The sequence below is a fragment of the Aythya ferina genome (genome assembly GCF_964211825.1).
Source record: "Aythya ferina genome assembly, chromosome: 5".
Taxonomy (NCBI): Eukaryota; Metazoa; Chordata; class Aves; order Anseriformes; family Anatidae; genus Aythya; species Aythya ferina.
The window spans coordinates 9,596,174-9,614,590 of record NC_140301.1 but is presented as its reverse complement, the minus strand read 5'-3'; the positions used below and the strand labels follow the sequence as shown (position 1 = coordinate 9,614,590).

Sequence of the window (18,417 nt, the reverse complement as noted above, 5' to 3'; positions counted from 1 at the left end):
ATTATATTAACAAAAAAGAAAGTTTTCTTAGTCTTACCAAAACATGAAGATCAGAAATACTGCCTTGATAGGGTGTACAAGGATAAAAGCTCATTATTCTCTGCTTATTTATTATTCTAATTTAGGCTTGTTTTAGAAGGTTTTTATTTTTTTTACACTCCCGAGAGTTTCAGGGACAAATAACTAAAAACAGCTATTTGCAATCAATGCTTGATGATATTATTTATCTCAATGATAAGCTACTTGAATATTTCAAAAATAACAAACTTGTCCTGCTGGCACAATGAAAGTCAATATGCATTAATATATTTTTTAAGCTGTCTAGTGTTTCAGATTGCATATATGATGTGCACTCTCCATAAATCTAATTTGCATCACTGCAGTTTTAAATCTTTAGAAACATTGGATAATTTAGATATAGCACCTGGATGCCAATAGTCATCTTGATAGTCATCTACTTTACTCATTTCCTTTGTTATGATCTATAACTCAGAATCCCCTTTAATGTGAGAGGGTGAGATCAGTACAGAATCCACAAATTTCATATTGACAAACTGAAAAGTGTTAAGATCCACTAAAAACTATCTTTATTAGCTATCTCTGCTGTCTTCTCAGCACCAACTGCTACTGAGATTGTATAGGAAGTACGACTTCATGTATGTGATTGTCACAAGATCTCATGCAGAGGGGTGATGCCAGCAGGTGGCGGCTGAGCAGGAAATGGAAGTAGTATCTGCTATTGCGAGTGAAATGTAGGGAGCAAGCAGGTCCCTAATGGTAAAGCTGATTATTTGAAACGTTCTACCTTCATGAAGAAGGGAAAATTAGCTAAACACATTTTATCACTTAAATGGGAAGCAACATACACCTAATGAAGTAGTGAGGTCAGTAGCAGTGAATTCTTTCTGTACCAATGACTATAATATGTAGAGTAGTGAGAGGAATATGTGAGATATTTTCCAATATTTATCACTATGGGTTCAAGAACTGCAAAGAAATGTACCTCTACGGTAGCCTAGTTTACTGCTCTTTTTAGTATCCACTGATAACTGCTATAATACTGCATGTCCAAACCAGCTTTGTATTGGATAGGATCTGACACAAGTTCTCTTTCAGTCTCTGGAAATGTTATGTGACTTCTAATAAACTTTAAATAAGACCTTAAATAAGCAGTTGCCTAAAACATGGAGAATTTTTTCCATTTAGCAGAACATAATGCTGAAAATTCAATACAATTTCAGTAAAACTCAGTATGTTCAGTGTAGATTATTAGTCATTATTAAAAGTTAAAACTACCAGTGAAAACCTTAAATATATTTTTTATGCTTTTTATTGGATTCTTTTGGACTCTGAACATATCCATTACATTTTTCTGCAAAACAAATATTTACTTTTCAAAGTTTTATGTAGGTGGTCTTGAAAATTTGAATAAATCAAATTTAATATCTGTAGAATAAGTATATTCTTCAACCGTATTTTTTCTTTTCCACTCTTTTGCAAGAATTATCTTCTGTTTTCATTTTCTTCATGTGTAAGTGCATGTGATTGAATTGCACAGTTTCTTAAACTCGATTTGTGCTATGTGTTCTAATCCTGTCCATTTATCACTAAATTCATCTACATTATTTCACTCAGAATCTTGCTTTTATGTTTAGTGGGTGCCAGGCATGCATGCTCAAAGAGAAGGTTTGGCAATAAAGTTGTTTTAGTGTATAAGTAAGAACAAGATGTTGTCAGCTGATAACAATGTACTGGAAAGGAGAATAGGAAAGGGAGTGTAATAGATAAGGAGTAGACTGTTAATGCAGTTTAATAACAGAAAAGTAAATAAAGTTTAAAAGGAATGATAACAGATAAAATCATTATCCCAGAATAGAATGACATGGTCAAGTGCAACACAAGTTAACTTGATGTTTATGCTTCCAGTGCATGGTTTTCATCTGCTGTGAGGTTTGATTTAAAAATAAATAATATTCAGGAAATGAAGGGAAAGTAGTAAGAAATTCACAGTGAAGGATGAAATCCTATGAAAGAAAAAAAGTTTAATTTAAGAATGAAAGTTTAAAAAAAAAATGCAAAAGAAAATGTTCAGTGATCATGTCACTTCCTGTTTAGGTCTTTCTATTAGACCTAAAGAGCAAATAGAGGTTATTGGAATATTTAAAATGAAAAGCCTCCTCCTGTCCAAGCATCCTCCATCGCCACTTCCCCCTATAGTAATAATGAGCAGACTTTCAATGTTTTGAAGTAAATCCCATAAACCTGAAACTAAAATATATGTATTTTCATACTTACATCCTAAGTCTAAATAAAATGAAAAGGAAAAAAAAAAAAAAAAAGTGGAAAAAAAAAAGGTAACAACTAGTTGTATAGTTTATTCCTAAATGTTAAACTACAGTTTTATTTTCGGGAGATAAGATATTTCTTCCTCTCAGCTCAGAGAATAGCCTGAGTTCTGCACAGTACAATGTGGTATATGCAGAAATACATTAGCATGGGTAATTATGGCAGCATTGATATATGTCACATTAACCAAGCTATGTTGTCTCTGATGCCCAAGATAGTCTGGATAACTCTGCGAATACAAATAGGTCCCCAGTATTCTGTTCTAGTTTCTTATGGTTATTCAAAAATGCAGGGCTGGGGGAAGAGCAATATATATTTATAATCAATTATTCTGTACTTTTGGAATTAGGTAATGGAAGGGATAAACATAAAAATCTACTTTAGTTTATCCATTCCCAAACTCTTTAAGCACAAGATGATTACTAGCTTAGCCATATCCTTAGAAAAATTCTCAAAAAGCACATTTTGGATTACTCTTAAGTAGAACATGATTTTAAAAATGTTAAAAATGAGTCTAGTACTATTTTATTTAAGTGCACTGCTGTAGCCTAAAATATTTTTTAAATGTTTTCACTACTAGTTCCATGTAACTTAAGAAGTCTGTTATCTTGTTGGAGTTACAGGTTTGATTTTAATTATCTTGAAATAAAGTAAGCTGTAATTTGGAATCTCACTTTTGTTTATGGAAATCAGCCTGCTGTAATTAGCATTGGTAACATATTTGTTTCCAGAAAATACTTAAAGCTGAATTGAGTCATAAAATCTGAATGTAGACACAAACCATTGAAATGATATCCTTAGGCATTAAAATTCCTTACGATGTTAATGCAAAGTTCATGGTAACAGTATTAGGGAGAATTAGTAATAAAAATAAGAGGGGTGGTGTTCATGAACCAGCTAATAATCTCTTTACTTAGTAACATTTAATGAACAGGAGTAAATGGTATTGATAGAAAAATTTCCCGTATTTCTGGTAGAATAACCATTCTATTTACAGTTAGAATGGGAAAGACGTTCATTTAGATCTTGCAATTTTAGGTGGTTATATCACTTAAGAAGTTCACATAGCACATTTCTGCCCTAGTTCCTCAAATTGTTTCCATGGCTACATCAATCTCATACATGATTTAATAGTCCTGAACTCATCTTTGAAGCATCTCTTAAAAATCAAGAGATGAAGAGATCCAAAAAACTGTTTCTCTCTGCCTCACCTTTGACTACCAGTGTGTTTTAATTGTTCTTCTTCTCTCATTGCTCCATTCCAAGCAGATTTTCTCTGCAAGCACACAAAGTGCTTTTAAATGCTGTAGGGTGTTAAACACAGCCCTATTTAGGCTGTAAGACTCCATGCCAATAAGCTTTATGGTGATGTTTATAATAGAGTTTAGGGTGTCATCAGTAGGTCAATGAACATGTTGTTGCTTCCATGAGGAAGCAAAAACATTTCAAGGTCTATTTAGGTTTCTTTAAGTGTTCTTCACATGCTTTTTGGTTCTACAGCTTCTGCCAAAGTGGTGCTATTATGGAGTGGTGATGCTCGGCGGGGTAATATGTTTGTGCTCTTTATTATATATGGAAGGCATTGATATAGTACTTACAAAATCTTGAAATAGATTATTGTCAATTAAGTTTCTACAGTGATGTCTGCTATTTGAAGATAAATTTGAAAGGTCTATTAAAAATGAGAACTATTCACTTGTAAACTAATTTACTTATATCTAATGAATACTTACACATTTGCTTATATGCTGGAGGCTAATAATTTGTATTCACAGAGTAACTGCTAACACCTTAGTGCAAAATATTTTACCAGATTTTATATATTGTTTGGATGGGGGTGGTTTGTTGTTGTTTTTTGTTTATTATCATATAATAGGATGTTAGATGGGTAAATTGTACCTCAAGTGAACTTCTCAAACCTGGACACTTGAAGTTTGACCTCAAACTTGGTATAGATGCTAGACAAAGGTATGAATACTGTGCTGCAGAATTGAAGAGAGGAATACCTTTAACCTAAAGCATGAAAATGAGTTTACCTGAATTATATTCTATTCCTACTGAGATTCCACCAATTGTCTGTGAATGATACAGGACAAATTCTTTACTTTCTCTTTAGCCATGCTGACTTGAATGGAAATATGGTCAATTGATTTCCACAGCCCTCTTGTATGTGGGAGTTCTGTTTCTGCTCCTTCAGCTGATACTATGCATTATCTAGACATGGTTTAAGTGACCTTGACAGCTAACAGACTATCTGCAGGGAAATGTTAATATTAAAGAAGGTAAAGCTGTGAACTTGGAAACAGAAACGTGTAAGTTCCACCTAACCTAGTGCCTTACCAAAGCCCAAGGGGTAGTAGGAACTGGCCAAGCAAGAGAACCATTTGCTGCTTTTCAATCTATGCTAATGTTTGTAATTTTGCATGCATTAGAGTGTCAGTAAAGAAACTGTATTAAGAATATTTAAGTAGTTTGTTGTTTTCTTTTTTTTTTTTTTTTTTGAAGAGGTAACACACAAAAGATTAATTCTACAGACTATATAATTAAAACTTTGTTTAATTTATGTAGTCATCTTTATCATTTGAAATACAGATTTGTTTTGTACATCAGAAATGTGAATTGTACATACGTTATAAAATGACAGCATAAAACATTGTGACTTATGAAAGGGAAAAAAAATGAGCCACACCATTTACCAGAATCAAACCAAATTTAAAAGTTTTTTATATTCTTCTCTCACATGTCTTCTTTGAAATTACCTATATTTTTATTGTCTTTGCTAAATACCATGCACTACGTTAACAGAGAGACTATCTGGATTCAGCGCTTCCACTTCCAGTAGCAGCATCACTCTTTCTGTTGTTGCATTCTTCCTTTCCCTTCCCTTCTTACAGTTTCCCTGGTGGATTTGGGGGAAGCAAAGGCATTTGAATAAGTCTCTTTTTAATATGGTAAATTTATCAAAGTTATTATTCCCCAGCGCACTTAGCTGTTAGAATTCACCAGCTGTCTTAGGAAGGAAATTAATTATGTTCAAACCTTATAATAAAGAGATCTTGAAGAGAGAAATTTAGTAAATTTCAGCTGTAAGAGAAGAATTTGGGGCTCAGCTGTCTGCAGCCATCTATATTTTGTATCATAGGTTCTACTTTCCTGGTATGTTTATTTTCCTTTACATAATTTTACATATTTAAATCCAAATTACATCACTTATGTGGGAGGAAGTTGAACTTCATGTCTACTAGAGGCAAAATAAACAATGTTCTGTGGAGTCTTAGTTTTTGTGTGCTGTATCGGTCAGCACTGACATAACTGAATGCTTCCATTGTTGATTATGGCTGGGAAATGATATTCTTGTATGTTCTTATAAATGTGAAACTTCCTCAGGTTCTTTTTAGAAAGTAAATGACAGTCCTTTAAGTCAGAAATTGAAACACAGACTGTTCTCAGCCTGAGCTACACCCCAATGTAAAAGTTGTTTCTTGCTATTTGGGTGCCTTGGGTCAGAATAACCTGCTCTGGGCAGAGTCCAAGACACTTTGTGCATGCTGCCAGACTAGCACTTGCCCTGTGCTTTTGTCTGTGTGTTATTTATGACTATTGATTTTGAAGTTGGTAGGCAAAACTATGTCTGAAATATATTTTAATGCAACTTAGAAGTGTTAGAATACTTGTCAGCCTCTGTGCTAATGTGTACATGTGTATAAAGTAAGAGAAATTGTACTTATTTTCATTACCATTGTTGGCAAATTTCAGGAACCTATGAAGCAAATCTTAAAATATCTAAATACTAAATTAATACTAAATACTAAAGGTCTACTTTCCAGCTCCTCATCTAGCCTTCATGTATTAGATTATGTAAATGAAAACTATATGTAAAATGGAAAAGCTAGTCAATTTCTTCATGACAGACCTGATTTACTGCATGTTTTAAGTTAGAATAAATGAATTTACTGAGAAACACCTGGCATCTAGTACTAGGGCTTTTCCTAGGTTAAGTTCACAGTTAGGTACTTTGATGTTTTGCCTGAATAAAAATCTTTTAACTGTTCAAACTAGAGTCAGTTATGATTGAATTTAGGGAAATGTTAGGGTGATGAACCCAATACGTGGAAGAAAAGCTTCAGCTGGGGATTTCCATGTACCTGGTTAGTTGTTGCTGTACTATTTCATTGTATAAATGAATGCAAAGAAAATTTGAGTCCTCAAATGGGTGTTAATCCCTTAGAATAATGAGCATAAGAATACAAACTGCAATGGGCTATTTCTAAAATCAGTCAAATGAGTACTGATTGAACTTGCGAACTTAAGAAAATGAAACTTAAATGAAGAGGTTCCTTTTTTTTATCATGAAAGGAAATTTTATAAGAGGTTAGTCTTTTGCCTTGGCTTGAATGCTTTTAGTGTGGTTCAACATTAAAAGCTGACTTTAGGTTACAATATAGGCAATATTTAATATTTTTATATTTAATATGTTCAATTTTAAATATTATAAAATGCTATTATAATATGTAGCATATGCATAAAGTGTTATTTGTATATTTGTAACAAAAATAATAATATTTTTCTTGTGATCATATTTTATGTTATTAGGTTGTGTCTGAGTATAGGTAATTGTGAGGTTTGTTAATGAAGTCTGTTGTAAGAGGAGGACTGCACGTGTTTAGCCAAAGTGTAGTGGTTGCTTTGAAACAGAGTGATTTTTCATTTAAGTAAGGTATGTTAAGAGTGCAGTTAATTTTAGATGGATATTTGAGTCAATTTGTTTCATTAACAGCATTAAAGTATGTGGTGGTTTTACTCGGGTGGGCAGCTGAATTCCACAATGGCTGCTCTCTCACTCCCACTACTCAAAGAGGAAGGGAGAGAAAATATGACACAAAGAGCTCAAGGTTTGAGATGAGGACAGGGAGATTGCTCAACAATTATTGTAACAGGCAAAACAGACTCAGAGAAGGGAGATAGGCAGCAAATCTTAAAATTACTAACAAGCTAGAGAAGCAAGAAACAAAGAAAAAAAAAATACCTTCACCCTATCCACTCTCTTACACCTCCTCCCCCCGAGCGGCATGGGTGAAGGGGGATAGTGGTCAGTCTACAGCGCTTCCGTCTCCGCCACTCCTTCTCAGTTCTTCTCATCCCCTGTGCCACAGGGTCTCTCCCACGGGATGCCGTCCTTCCCAAACTGATCTGGTGTGGGATTCCCACAGGCAGCAGCTCTTCAAGAACTGCTCCAGATATGGGTCTGTACCACAGGGTCCATCCTCCAGGAGCAAACTGCTCCAGCACGGGTCCCCCACAGGCAGCAGCTCCCCCCAGACCCCTGCTCCTGCGTGGGTTCTTCTCCACGGGCTGCAGCTCCGGCCTGGGGCCTGCTCCTGCGGGGGTTCTCCACAGGCCACAGCCTCCATCGGTGCAGGGCCATCTGCTCCACCGTGGTCTCCTCCATGGGCTGCAGCGTGGAACCATGCTCCACCGTGGTGCTCCATGGGCTGCAGGGGTACAGCCTGCTTCACCATGCTCCTCGCCACAGGGGACTTCTGCTCCAGAGCCTGGAGCACTTCTCCTGCTCCTTCTTCACTTGGTGCCTGCAAGGCTGTTTGTGAGGCAATGTTTTTTTGTTGTTGTTGTTGTTTGTTTTCCTTTCCCTTTCTTAAATATGCTCTCACAGAGGTGCAAACAACATCACTTACTGGCTTGGCTCTGGTCAGTAGCAGGGCCCTTACGTAACATGGGGCAGCTTCTAGATTCTTCTCACAGAAGCCACCCTTATGGCCCTCTGCTGCCCAAACCTTGCCACATAAACCCACTACACAGTAATGATAAAATACTACATATTTTAGGAAACCACATATATTTGTAGGATTATGGCCATGAAGCAGTAATTGAAGTTATTTTCACCCAGGTTCAAAACAAAGAAAACAAGAAGGCTCTCCCACAAGTGACCTGTGGAAATCCTTACGAAAGGCGTTGTGGAAACTGTATGATTACATGGATTCAGGGGTAGCTGGACAATGTTATATAAGAGAAATTCCATAGGATATTACCAGATATATAGAAAGAGAAGCTGAAATTAGCTGAATATCGGGCTAGAAATAGAAGGAAATAGCACTTTTCCTAGTACATGCTCTCCCCTAGACAGGTTTCTTTCTGTAACTTTTATTTGTAACCAGATTAGAGATAACACTTCATAATGGTTTGAATGTACTTCAGACATTGTGGTTTTGCTGCTGCACAGCTCAAGTTGTAAAAATTTGAACAAGTCAACAGGAATTTGTATATTGGTTTGAAAAGTAGCAGGTTTTTTTCACTGTTCTGCCCAGTGTAACAATGTTCAGTGAGGTGTGTATGGAAATACAATTACACGTAGCAAATAAAGCTGTGATATAGAGTAAACAAGCTTGGGAAAGGGATAGTGAAGAATTTGGAGCATCATCCCCCTGTGAACCAGGGGACCGAGAATTATAGGCAGGGGGGAGTAGAAGTATCTGCATTTAGATACCACTTGATCTGTCTGAGAACAGAGTAGTTCATAAGTCTCACATACACAAGCAAATAATTATTTAAGATTTAAAAAATAATAATAAAAAAACACAAACCTACAGAGACTGGCAGCCTTTAAGCGTTTGAATGCTGAGTGAACATGAAAAGGTTGCAATAGACAAGTCGTCTCTCTATGTGGTTCTAGTTAAGGGGTTGCCCAGGGAGATGGTGGCATCGCTGTACCTGGGGATGTTCAAGGGAAGGTTGGACATGATGCTTACGGACATGATTTAGTAGGTGACATTGGTAGTAGGGTGATGGTTGGACTAGATGATCCCAAAGGTCTTTTCCAACGTTAGTGATTCTGTGATACACAGAATATACGTCCACACACAAGGCAGAAAATAAGCCTTTCACCCTTCCCAAAGTTTGTTATTTTTCTTGTTTTGCTTTTTTGTTTCATTTTGTTTAAAGAAAATTAAAAAAAAAGAAAAAAAAAAAAAAAGAGGAAAGAAAAAGTATTCTTATGGAAAATTAGTGAAAAACATTGGAAAAACAACCTCCTGCCCCAGTTCGATTACAGTTATATTATCAATACATTCATTTTATGTTGCATTTTAAGGCGTTCTTGTGATTGCAAAATTTGACTTATAAATGGTTGGACCTGGCATTATTACTCTGCTGAAACTGAGAAATTTTGGCAATTGCCTCAGGTAACCTAAGTAAATGAGAAGCTTTTAGATGTTGCTGGTGGCCTTGCTGAGGCTTCTTTCAGCACAGCTTCATTTTATGTTAAATCAGTGTTGTCAGTGGGGCTTTCAAGCATTTCTATTTATTTCTTATCAAACTTTAAAGTAAGAACTCAACACGTGGATTTTAATTAATTTAATGTCATATTAAGTTCATTGGGGATTGATTAATTAATTTGTCTGATTCTAACTGATCTGTGAATTAGTAATGGAAATGGTATTATGGTCACAGAGAAGTGTGAAACATACTTCAGGATGTTATAATAACAAATGAGGTTCTGAAGACTTCTCTCCTGTCATGTACCAATCGGATTTCCAGCAAGCTGCTACCAATCCCCAATGAACTCAATTTGGTATATTTAGTGCTTCACTGGAGATACCATGGGAATCTGTCATTCCTACTATAGAACACAGCTACTTTTCCCTAACTGGGAAAATGAAAACCTAATAACGTGGATTTTTCAAAGAGGTTGTTGTTATGTTTATGTACGGTTTCCTGAGTTCAGCTGTCCAGATGTTGCTAGATGATGTTTTATAAGAGAAGCGTGTAAGTTTCTATTCTGTTCTGTTTATTTTCATCGTTTTTATTCAGTGGAACTGAATCTCTTAATGCTAATATTTTCATTTAGTCCATGATTATTGCTAAAAGGTTTTGCTGATTTCTGAAAAATCTGTCGACCCTACATGGATTATTGGAATGATCATTCTCAGCTCCTGTGTGGCACCTTTCCACCAAGGAAATAACTGCAGGAAGGGAAAATAGGGCTGCAATCTAGTGGAAAATCTACATTGCAGTATATCTTTAACTTAAACTTTTCAGTGATATAAAGTGGGGAAAAAAGACAGTGTACCAATATATTACAATGCAGCGTAATTTTCAGTAATTTTCAAAATTTGTTAGTGGTTTTGCTGCTAATGAAATACACCGAACCTGAAGCCTACCATACCATGTCATTTGCTCTTAAATGCTTCTGTAATTTTGCTTCCTGTTTTTGGAAGGCTTCCATCTTGCTGTTCTAGAATATTTGTTGCCATGTATCAGGTGAAAAGTTGGCAGAAGTTTAATCTACAGAGCAGAATGGTATACTGAAATCAGTGGAATTAAAATATTTTTAATTGCTGTAAGTGGTGCTATTTAAATTAATTGGGGAGAGAAAGAGCCTGTAAAACAGCTATTCCCTGTCTGTAAAGATGCCTTTGCTTATTAATTGTAATCTGAAAAATAGTGTCTTGAAAAATCCCACCACGTTGGCTAAATCCAAGGAAATTCTACTTGTACCAGATTTGGATGGAAATGCAAACTCTTTTTATTTCATAATTTTGACAAATATTTACGTTGTATTTTGTTTGACTTTTTTTTTTTTTTGGTGACAGAAAGATGCTTTTTTTCTATGTTAAATCAATCAACTTGTTTCCTGTCTCATATAAATGGTGAAATTCATTGAATGAGGTCAGTATTTTGAATTGTACATTTCTGGACTTCAAAGCAATTATGTCATGAAATATGCCTCAGTTAATATTTCACTCTGGTGCAAACCTCTGTCTTATAAACAAGTTTACAGTTTTGTGAGGAAATGCTTCACAGCCTAGATATTCTTTAAAGTTCTCGAGTTTAAAGATTTTTGAAGAACAAAGTGAAGTTAAAACTTTGAGCTTGCAAGATGAACTGTATGGCAAGATACCAAAAGGAATATTAATTAAAAAAAAAAAAAAAGCAGGTGGATACTGTTTCTGGAAAACTAAGATGGAAGAGGATTAGAGAGAAATATGAACATTGGTCTGTTTTCAAATAAACTTTCTAGGTGAAAATCTTGAAAACAAATGAGGTGGGTAAGGACTTTGTACAAAATATTTCTTTCAATGTTTTTCTTTTCCACTGTGCTTAGTAAAGGGTAAAAGAATGAATCTCAGAGCTATTGGCCTAAACCAACAGTTAAATAATAAATGTGCTATTGCCCATTATTCCAAAAGACTGACTCACTGCACTAGGTGTAGTTAGTGGCTAATATACTTTGACTGGTACATTTAATTGAAATTACTGCTCCCTATTCTCCTTACACACTATGGAGCTCCTGCAGATCAACCCAAGAAGCATCTATTCACCAGATCAATTATTTTACTGACACAGGTATTCCTCCTAGCATAGGTGGAGAGTGTTGCTCAAGAATTACACTGACGTGCTACACCCAAGTGGAAGTAGCACTGAAATCCTGAAATCAATGTAGTTTGGGTTCACTGCACGATTGTGGTAAATGGCTGCACTATTGCACATTTCATCTGTGCATCTGTAAGAACAAGATCCTGTGAAAGCGGTTTGAGATGAACAGATGGAAAATTTCTTTCTACTGACAGTGCAGATCATTATTTATCGAATGCTGCCCCCAAAGATTTCTGTTCAGTGCAGATGAACCCGAGGGCATATTTGCATGCTGATGTTAATCTGCAGAATGAAACAATAGTTCTTAATTAACTTTGTCCTTGCAGTAATGTGTGGGTTTTTTTTCAAGACAGAAGAAAAGCATGTGTTTCAGAACTGAGGGGGGAAAAAAAAAGGCTAAAAATTATCATCTAAAAGAAAAGTAGAAGGGTCTTACAAAAGAAGTTAAATTGAATTTGCAGAATGTCTGTACAGAAACTGCATCAGCAGAAACTGTAAGAAATATTCCAGGTCTCCCCCGTGGGGAAATTTTGAGCAGACTTTTCATATGTGATTTTGCTTCATTCGCAGACCAAAAAAAGCCGATTCTAGTCTGCTTTTGTGATTTACTTACACTTCATTGCTGAAGAGCAACTTCTACCCCAAAGAAGCATACTTTGTACGCTTTTCAAAGCGGTCAAGTCATTGCAAAGAGGAGTGGTAGATGGAGGATATAACAGGTAGAAGGAGTAATGAGAGATTATTTGCAAGCAGCAAGGAAAATGTAACTATGAGCACTTTTGGCACTAATGCTGGTACCCTTTGAAGAATATAGGAGCAAGTTGAAGACAACAGAGTGAGGCCATCTGATTGGTCTGAGTCATTAAAAAGAGGGGTGTCATTAAGACAATGGGTCAGTGATGCCAGTAAAGAGCAGGCCAGAGAATACCACAAATCCAGACTGTAAAAGCCCAGAAAGCTGGGCAAAACTAGGAAAATCCAACAACCCTGCTTTATTGTTGAATTTTGTCTTCCAGGGACAGAATGGTATAGAAACAGGATTTCTGCATTACAGATGATGTCATGTTATTTTTGGCATTTCTTTCTTTAAATAGAAAGAGTAAGAGATGAGAATGAGTGGGCCTGTGTACAAGGATTGTGCTACTCCAGTCATAATTTCAAATGTAAATTGTAGTGTAAGTTGTAAAACATCTTCCAATTTACTTTGAAGTTTGCACTTTTCTAAATAAGATTTCAATGTTTTATCATGTCAGATGTCTATAGAATGGTTATAGAAAGGGGTGGGAGGATAAAAACCTTTCCTCCTTTTTTTTCTGTGTTTTTGCTTGTATTTTTGTTTATTTTTTTTTTATATTAAAAGAATTAGTGACAGCAAAGCTTCAGGCAAGTTGGACAAAGTTTGGGCTTCTAAATCTCATTTTGTTTTTACATTAATAAAATACATAAGCAGGTATGCTTAGAGAAGGTAACAGATGATACTTATCAAAACAAACCATAAAAGCATCTGGAAAAGAAAGATGATGCCATCACCAGCTGCTAAGGAGAAAAAGCTTAATTGTACTTAAACTGAAGCTTAATGTATTTAAATAATGATCCCGGAGGTGTGATGATGCAATTTTGTAATGACGGGTGGTCTGAGAAGGATATTTCTTTGGTTTTGTCTTTAGGAGGGGAAAAAAAAAAAATCTTCTTCAAAAATTTCAGATTTTGCAGACAGAGATTTTCAGAAACACTAAATTTGTAAAGTTAGCTGTGAGGTATGTGGGAGTATAGAAAAAGAAAATCACAAACAAAAAAGCTGGTATCCAGTATTTGTACTGCTGATATCACACACTAGCATATGGTTCTGTTTATCAAAGCAGCATGTTATCGTTGGATATAACTCCGAGTTTTATAAATTTCATATCAAACAATCCAAATACAGTCAATTTTCGTGACTAACATCCTATTTGCTAAAAGATAATGCACTATGGATAGATGTCTGGTCGTGCACATGTGTGTGACACATCTTTCTTAAAACTACCATATGTGTTCTGGACAGTTTTTGTTAAAATGAGTTTGCATTCTCCAGAACTCAGCAACTGTTTCTCAGTTTACTTTTTCAAATTTCAAACTCTTCACAGAATGACACCAGTTGATATAGTCACTGTCTATTCTGATTCATGCAAAAACAATGTAAAAATAGCTTTCAGCAGCAGCATGCAAAGCAGGGTTTTCCATATCGAGGTCAGAGAATCCCTTGTGTTTACAAGCATGGTGGGAAGGAACTAGACAAGATTTAAGCATTGCTAACATGGCATTAAAAAGAACTTCAGCTGGAATATCCAAGAAAACATTCACATCAATCGTATTTCTCTTCTAATTTGTTGAAACTTGGTTTAATTTATTTGCCTTTAAATTTTATTAATTCCAACTGGGAAGTAAGTATTAACAGGAGCTCACATCCATACATACTATACAGTAATTTTTTTTTGGGGGGGTGCACAGTTGAAAGTAATGGCTAGATTATGATTGTTACAGAGTCATTTTAGTTTGTTTTATTCTAATTGGCTGGAAATCCTGGACTAACAACACATAAGAGCTGTCTGTTCTTGTGACTTGTTCTCTATATAGTCATCTTGTAGTTATGTGGACATTTCCATGCTTTAGGAAGTGCTGTGTTGCAGGGAATTCATGACGGTTCCGTTCATCTTTATGAATGACATGTCTACCATATTTTTATCTTATCCAGACCGATGCCATGGCATCGTCAGGCCTCTTCTTCAAAGATGGAAAAAAGCGCATTGATTATATCTTGGTCTACAAAAAGTCAAGTCTGCAGGTAGAGAAAAGAAGCACATTTGAGAAGAATTTGAGAGCAGAAGGGCTGATGTTAGAACGAGAGGTGAGTTTTGTAGCTTATGTGGTATAAAGCTATTTATTTAGATACATTATAAAGTATTTAAAATACTGTCTTACTTGATTGAATGTATAAAATTCCTGGTGTCTTACAAGTCTTTGCAGTCAGGCTGGTCCCTCTGTTTAATGCTATTATATTAACAATTGTTTGATAGCATGTGTTTAACATGTTAACCTGCTCCTGCATGTTTGTATGCTTAAGTGCACATGCACCTACCCAGTATAGAATCAGTTTTAAATAGGAGCAGGTTTAGTGCAGTATCGAGGGAAACTCCCAGCTCCTGACACAAACAAAACAGAAGAAGCGTCAGTAACCCATATTGTTTCTTTAATATATAACCTCTGTCTTTCAGCAGGATTCATGGCATTAAATCCCTCTGTATTTTAAAAGGGCTAAAGATGTCAAACTAATCCATCCCTAGTTTGTGTGTCCTAATCTGCATTGTGCTCTTTGAGCTAGAATAGTTTACAATTTAAGTGCTACTGTTCAGGCTTCTAAATTTTCCAGAATACACTTGAAAACAAGTAGAATAATAATAATAAATAAATGAAAAACTAGCCTGTTATTCTGATTGTATTAAGAAGAAAAATCTGATTTTGTATCAAGTTTCAGTACTGTCCCCCTTTTTCTTTAAAAGCTGAAACTCCTGAAGACTAAGAACTTCAGGTATTAGTAGGGAATTAATTTTTTTGTTGTTGCTATAAGGGAAGAATTTTGTCATCTTAATTCTTATCTATAACAATTTATTTTCCCCAAATTCCAAGTTAATGTATGATTAGGCTTCTAATACATTTGCTGATACCACAGAGATGAACGTTTGTTTCTGTGTGCTCACAGTCAAACTTCAAATGAGTACTAAAAACCAAATGTTCTCTGCTTTGTCAGACAATTATGTTATTTTGTTTTGTTATTTGTGTCTGCTTCCATTTTCTTTTTTCATTCTTTCTGTGTCTTAGTTTGAGTGCTGCTCTGTATTGCACTTCAGTGTGGATATTCAGGAATTTTCATTTCCCCACTGTGAAATGTGAAAAAACATTTCAAAGTGTTAAGTTGTTGCTGTTGTGGTTGGGATATCGGTAATGAGAGCATTAATATAAAAATGAATGAAAACAAAGTCAGGAAAACAGCCTTGGAATTCTGCTGTTTCGTGAATTACTTAAAAAGCAGACGTGTATTTGCTCTATCCTGAAATAAGCTCCCATACTTCACATGTCTTTTATCCTGTTTTATTCTGCTCTTCAGCTCAGCAGAATTGCCTTGTGTGTTCCGTATTAAAGCAATGAAGTTTTAATTGTTGGAAGTCCTTGCAAGTACTGGCTGACAATAAAGCATGTTAAATATTCATAAGTAACTGACCTGATGGTATTGTAAAATTTATTTTTAAGGTTTTAAAAATTGATTGGAGTCTAATAGAAAAAAATAAATATTGGGATGTATACTGAAATTAGAACAATGCCAGCTGGAATCAATTCACAAGCACTGACCTTTCAGACAAAATGTCTTTATAAGATAGTAATTCTACGTATCAGGTTATTTAAATTTTTACAATATTATTTTTTCCACATCTTTTGCAAAAAAGAAATTAAATCTTAGAAGCAATATGTTAGAACTATGACATTATGTTATGTCAGTAATAGGCATAATTTTGAGCATTTAAAATTGTATTAACTCTTCAGTTGAATTTTCTTTTATCTTTACTTACCAAACTGTGTGTTACTTAAATTTTTGGGTGGCTTTAATCAGACTCACCTCTACCAAAATATTTACATATAAAAATGCATAGAATCGTAGAGTATCCCGAGTGGGAAGGGACCCACAAGGATCACCGAGTCAAGCTCCTGGGTCCCCAAAGTACCTCAAAAAATCAGATCATGGGTCTGAGAGCGCTGTCCAAACACTTAAGGAAATATAGCTGGGAGAGGAGTTTAAAATTGAAATATTGATTAAGAAAGATAAATTTAAGACCCTGTAACGCTGAAATTCTTGTTTTGTGTTCATATAAATACATTACACAAAACATTTGCATCGAATATTACTTGTAATTTTATGGAAGTTCTCAATTCTTACAGAGATGACATTTATAAGTTGATAGAAGGCATCACAGTTACTTCATTGTTCCTGGATTTTCCATTTAGACCAAGTGGGACCTGCAGACTTCCCTCAGCTGTTCTTGTGGCTCTTACATTCTTCTTGAATGGGACACACATTAAATGGTCATGAAATGGCTCATCAAAAATGATTTTTGAGGGGATGTTTATTTATTCCATGTCAAAATGCTGCATAAAGCCTTTCCCTACTTCTGCTGTGTTTATAAGCAAAGATCTGTCCTACGGGTTCCTTTTTGACAGTTTCTAGGTTATTCATATTACAAGATTTGTGGAGGGGTTTTTATCAATTTTCCTTTGTTCGGGTCAGAGCACTTAAAGTATTTTCAGGTCTGTGCAGCAGCTTCATGCAGGAAAGCAGAATTTGCCTCTGAAGAATGCTTTTAGAAACTTGAATGCCGTGTGGTTTTGAATTATTAATATGTGTTTATTTGTTACCTCTTTTTGCAGCCAGCTGTTACAAACAGTGATATCATGTTTGTTAAAATTCACTGTCCATGGGAGACTTTGTGCAAATATGCAGAAAGAATGAACATCAGGATGCCTTTCAGGTATTGCAGAAACCATTTTAAGGAACTTGTAATTTAGTACTTAAAATATTACAGCTTTGTTACTTACCTTAAGGCTAAAATTCAATCCACTCGCTGCACTGTGGTCAGGCATGTTTATATTTTAATTTAGCGAGATGAAAAGGAAAGAGGAGAGTAGAAACAAAAAATAGGTACTGTTCTTTTTCACGTTAGCCTGTGGTATTTGTTTTCAAGCTTACCTTCCAAGTCAAATCAAACGCAGACTGTTAGAAAGTATTGTTAATAGTTGACACGTTAGTGAGAAATCTCAAATTCTTGGTCCTTTAATGTTCCTTTGCCAGAATAATAACTTGACCTCAGTTCCTCATCTGTGTGCAAATTCTATTGTACCTATTTGCAATAAGGAGTGTAGGACAAGTTAACCTCTTCTGTAATAACACAGATTTTAGAAGGAGCAAGTGTTCCTTTTCAACTCAATTAAAGCTGTTTTTGCAGAGAGAGAAGAGCTTTGTTGTGTGCTGTAAACTTCACTGGGAGTCAGAATGGTAACTGGATGCTAAAGCTGTGTGACTCATGGAAAATACCCTTACAGAACTCCTTTCTCACTTAAATTGCCAAGTGCTCTACCTCTTATGTCCCTGCTGACTTGAGCTATCACGATGTGGCTCTCTTGAGTTAGTCCTAAGCCAGAAACTTAGTCATTGTGAAGCATCCTTAGCTCAAAGCTGGTTTTAAATACCCAGTTTTATACCAAGTTTCCACATCATTGCATTAAGTCCTTTCCATTAAATAATGTGTTCAGTATCAGTCATCTTCTGAATGCTTAAGAGTATTATTATAGTTCCCTTTGAGCTTCCCTGGTTTGAGTAATTCTTGTTTATGTTTTAAATATAGAAGTGTTTGTATATGTGTATGCATGCAAACTAAATTCCTATTCCAAAGAGTTCTTTCTTGCTTTTAATACTTGAAGTCACAAATGATAGCTTTTAGCAGTGGTTTGAATTCTTCCTCATTTTATTAAATCCATAGATCAGCAGTGCCTTTCAGAAAATACTGGTTAACTTTTACACTACTTTATTTTGAAGCCATTCTTAGTTGTTGTGTTAGTAATTGACAGGTAAATATATTCTGTCTTTTCCAAAGTGTC

General features: G+C 35.3%; 1 protein-coding gene across 7 annotated transcripts in view; it reads left to right on the top strand.

Annotated features, from left to right (window-relative positions):
- ANO3 (anoctamin 3) overlaps positions 1-18,417 on the top strand; it is a 233,326-nt gene that overhangs the window by 159,117 nt on the left and 55,792 nt on the right. For all 7 annotated transcript variants that reach the window (XM_084520759.1, XM_084520760.1, XM_084520758.1 and 4 more), the window contains 2 exons: positions 14,468-14,620; positions 17,191-17,291. In XM_084520759.1, coding sequence (XP_084376885.1) covers positions 14,468-14,620; positions 17,191-17,291 — 254 coding nt within the window. The remainder of the gene's footprint in view (positions 1-14,467; positions 14,621-17,190; positions 17,292-18,417) is intronic.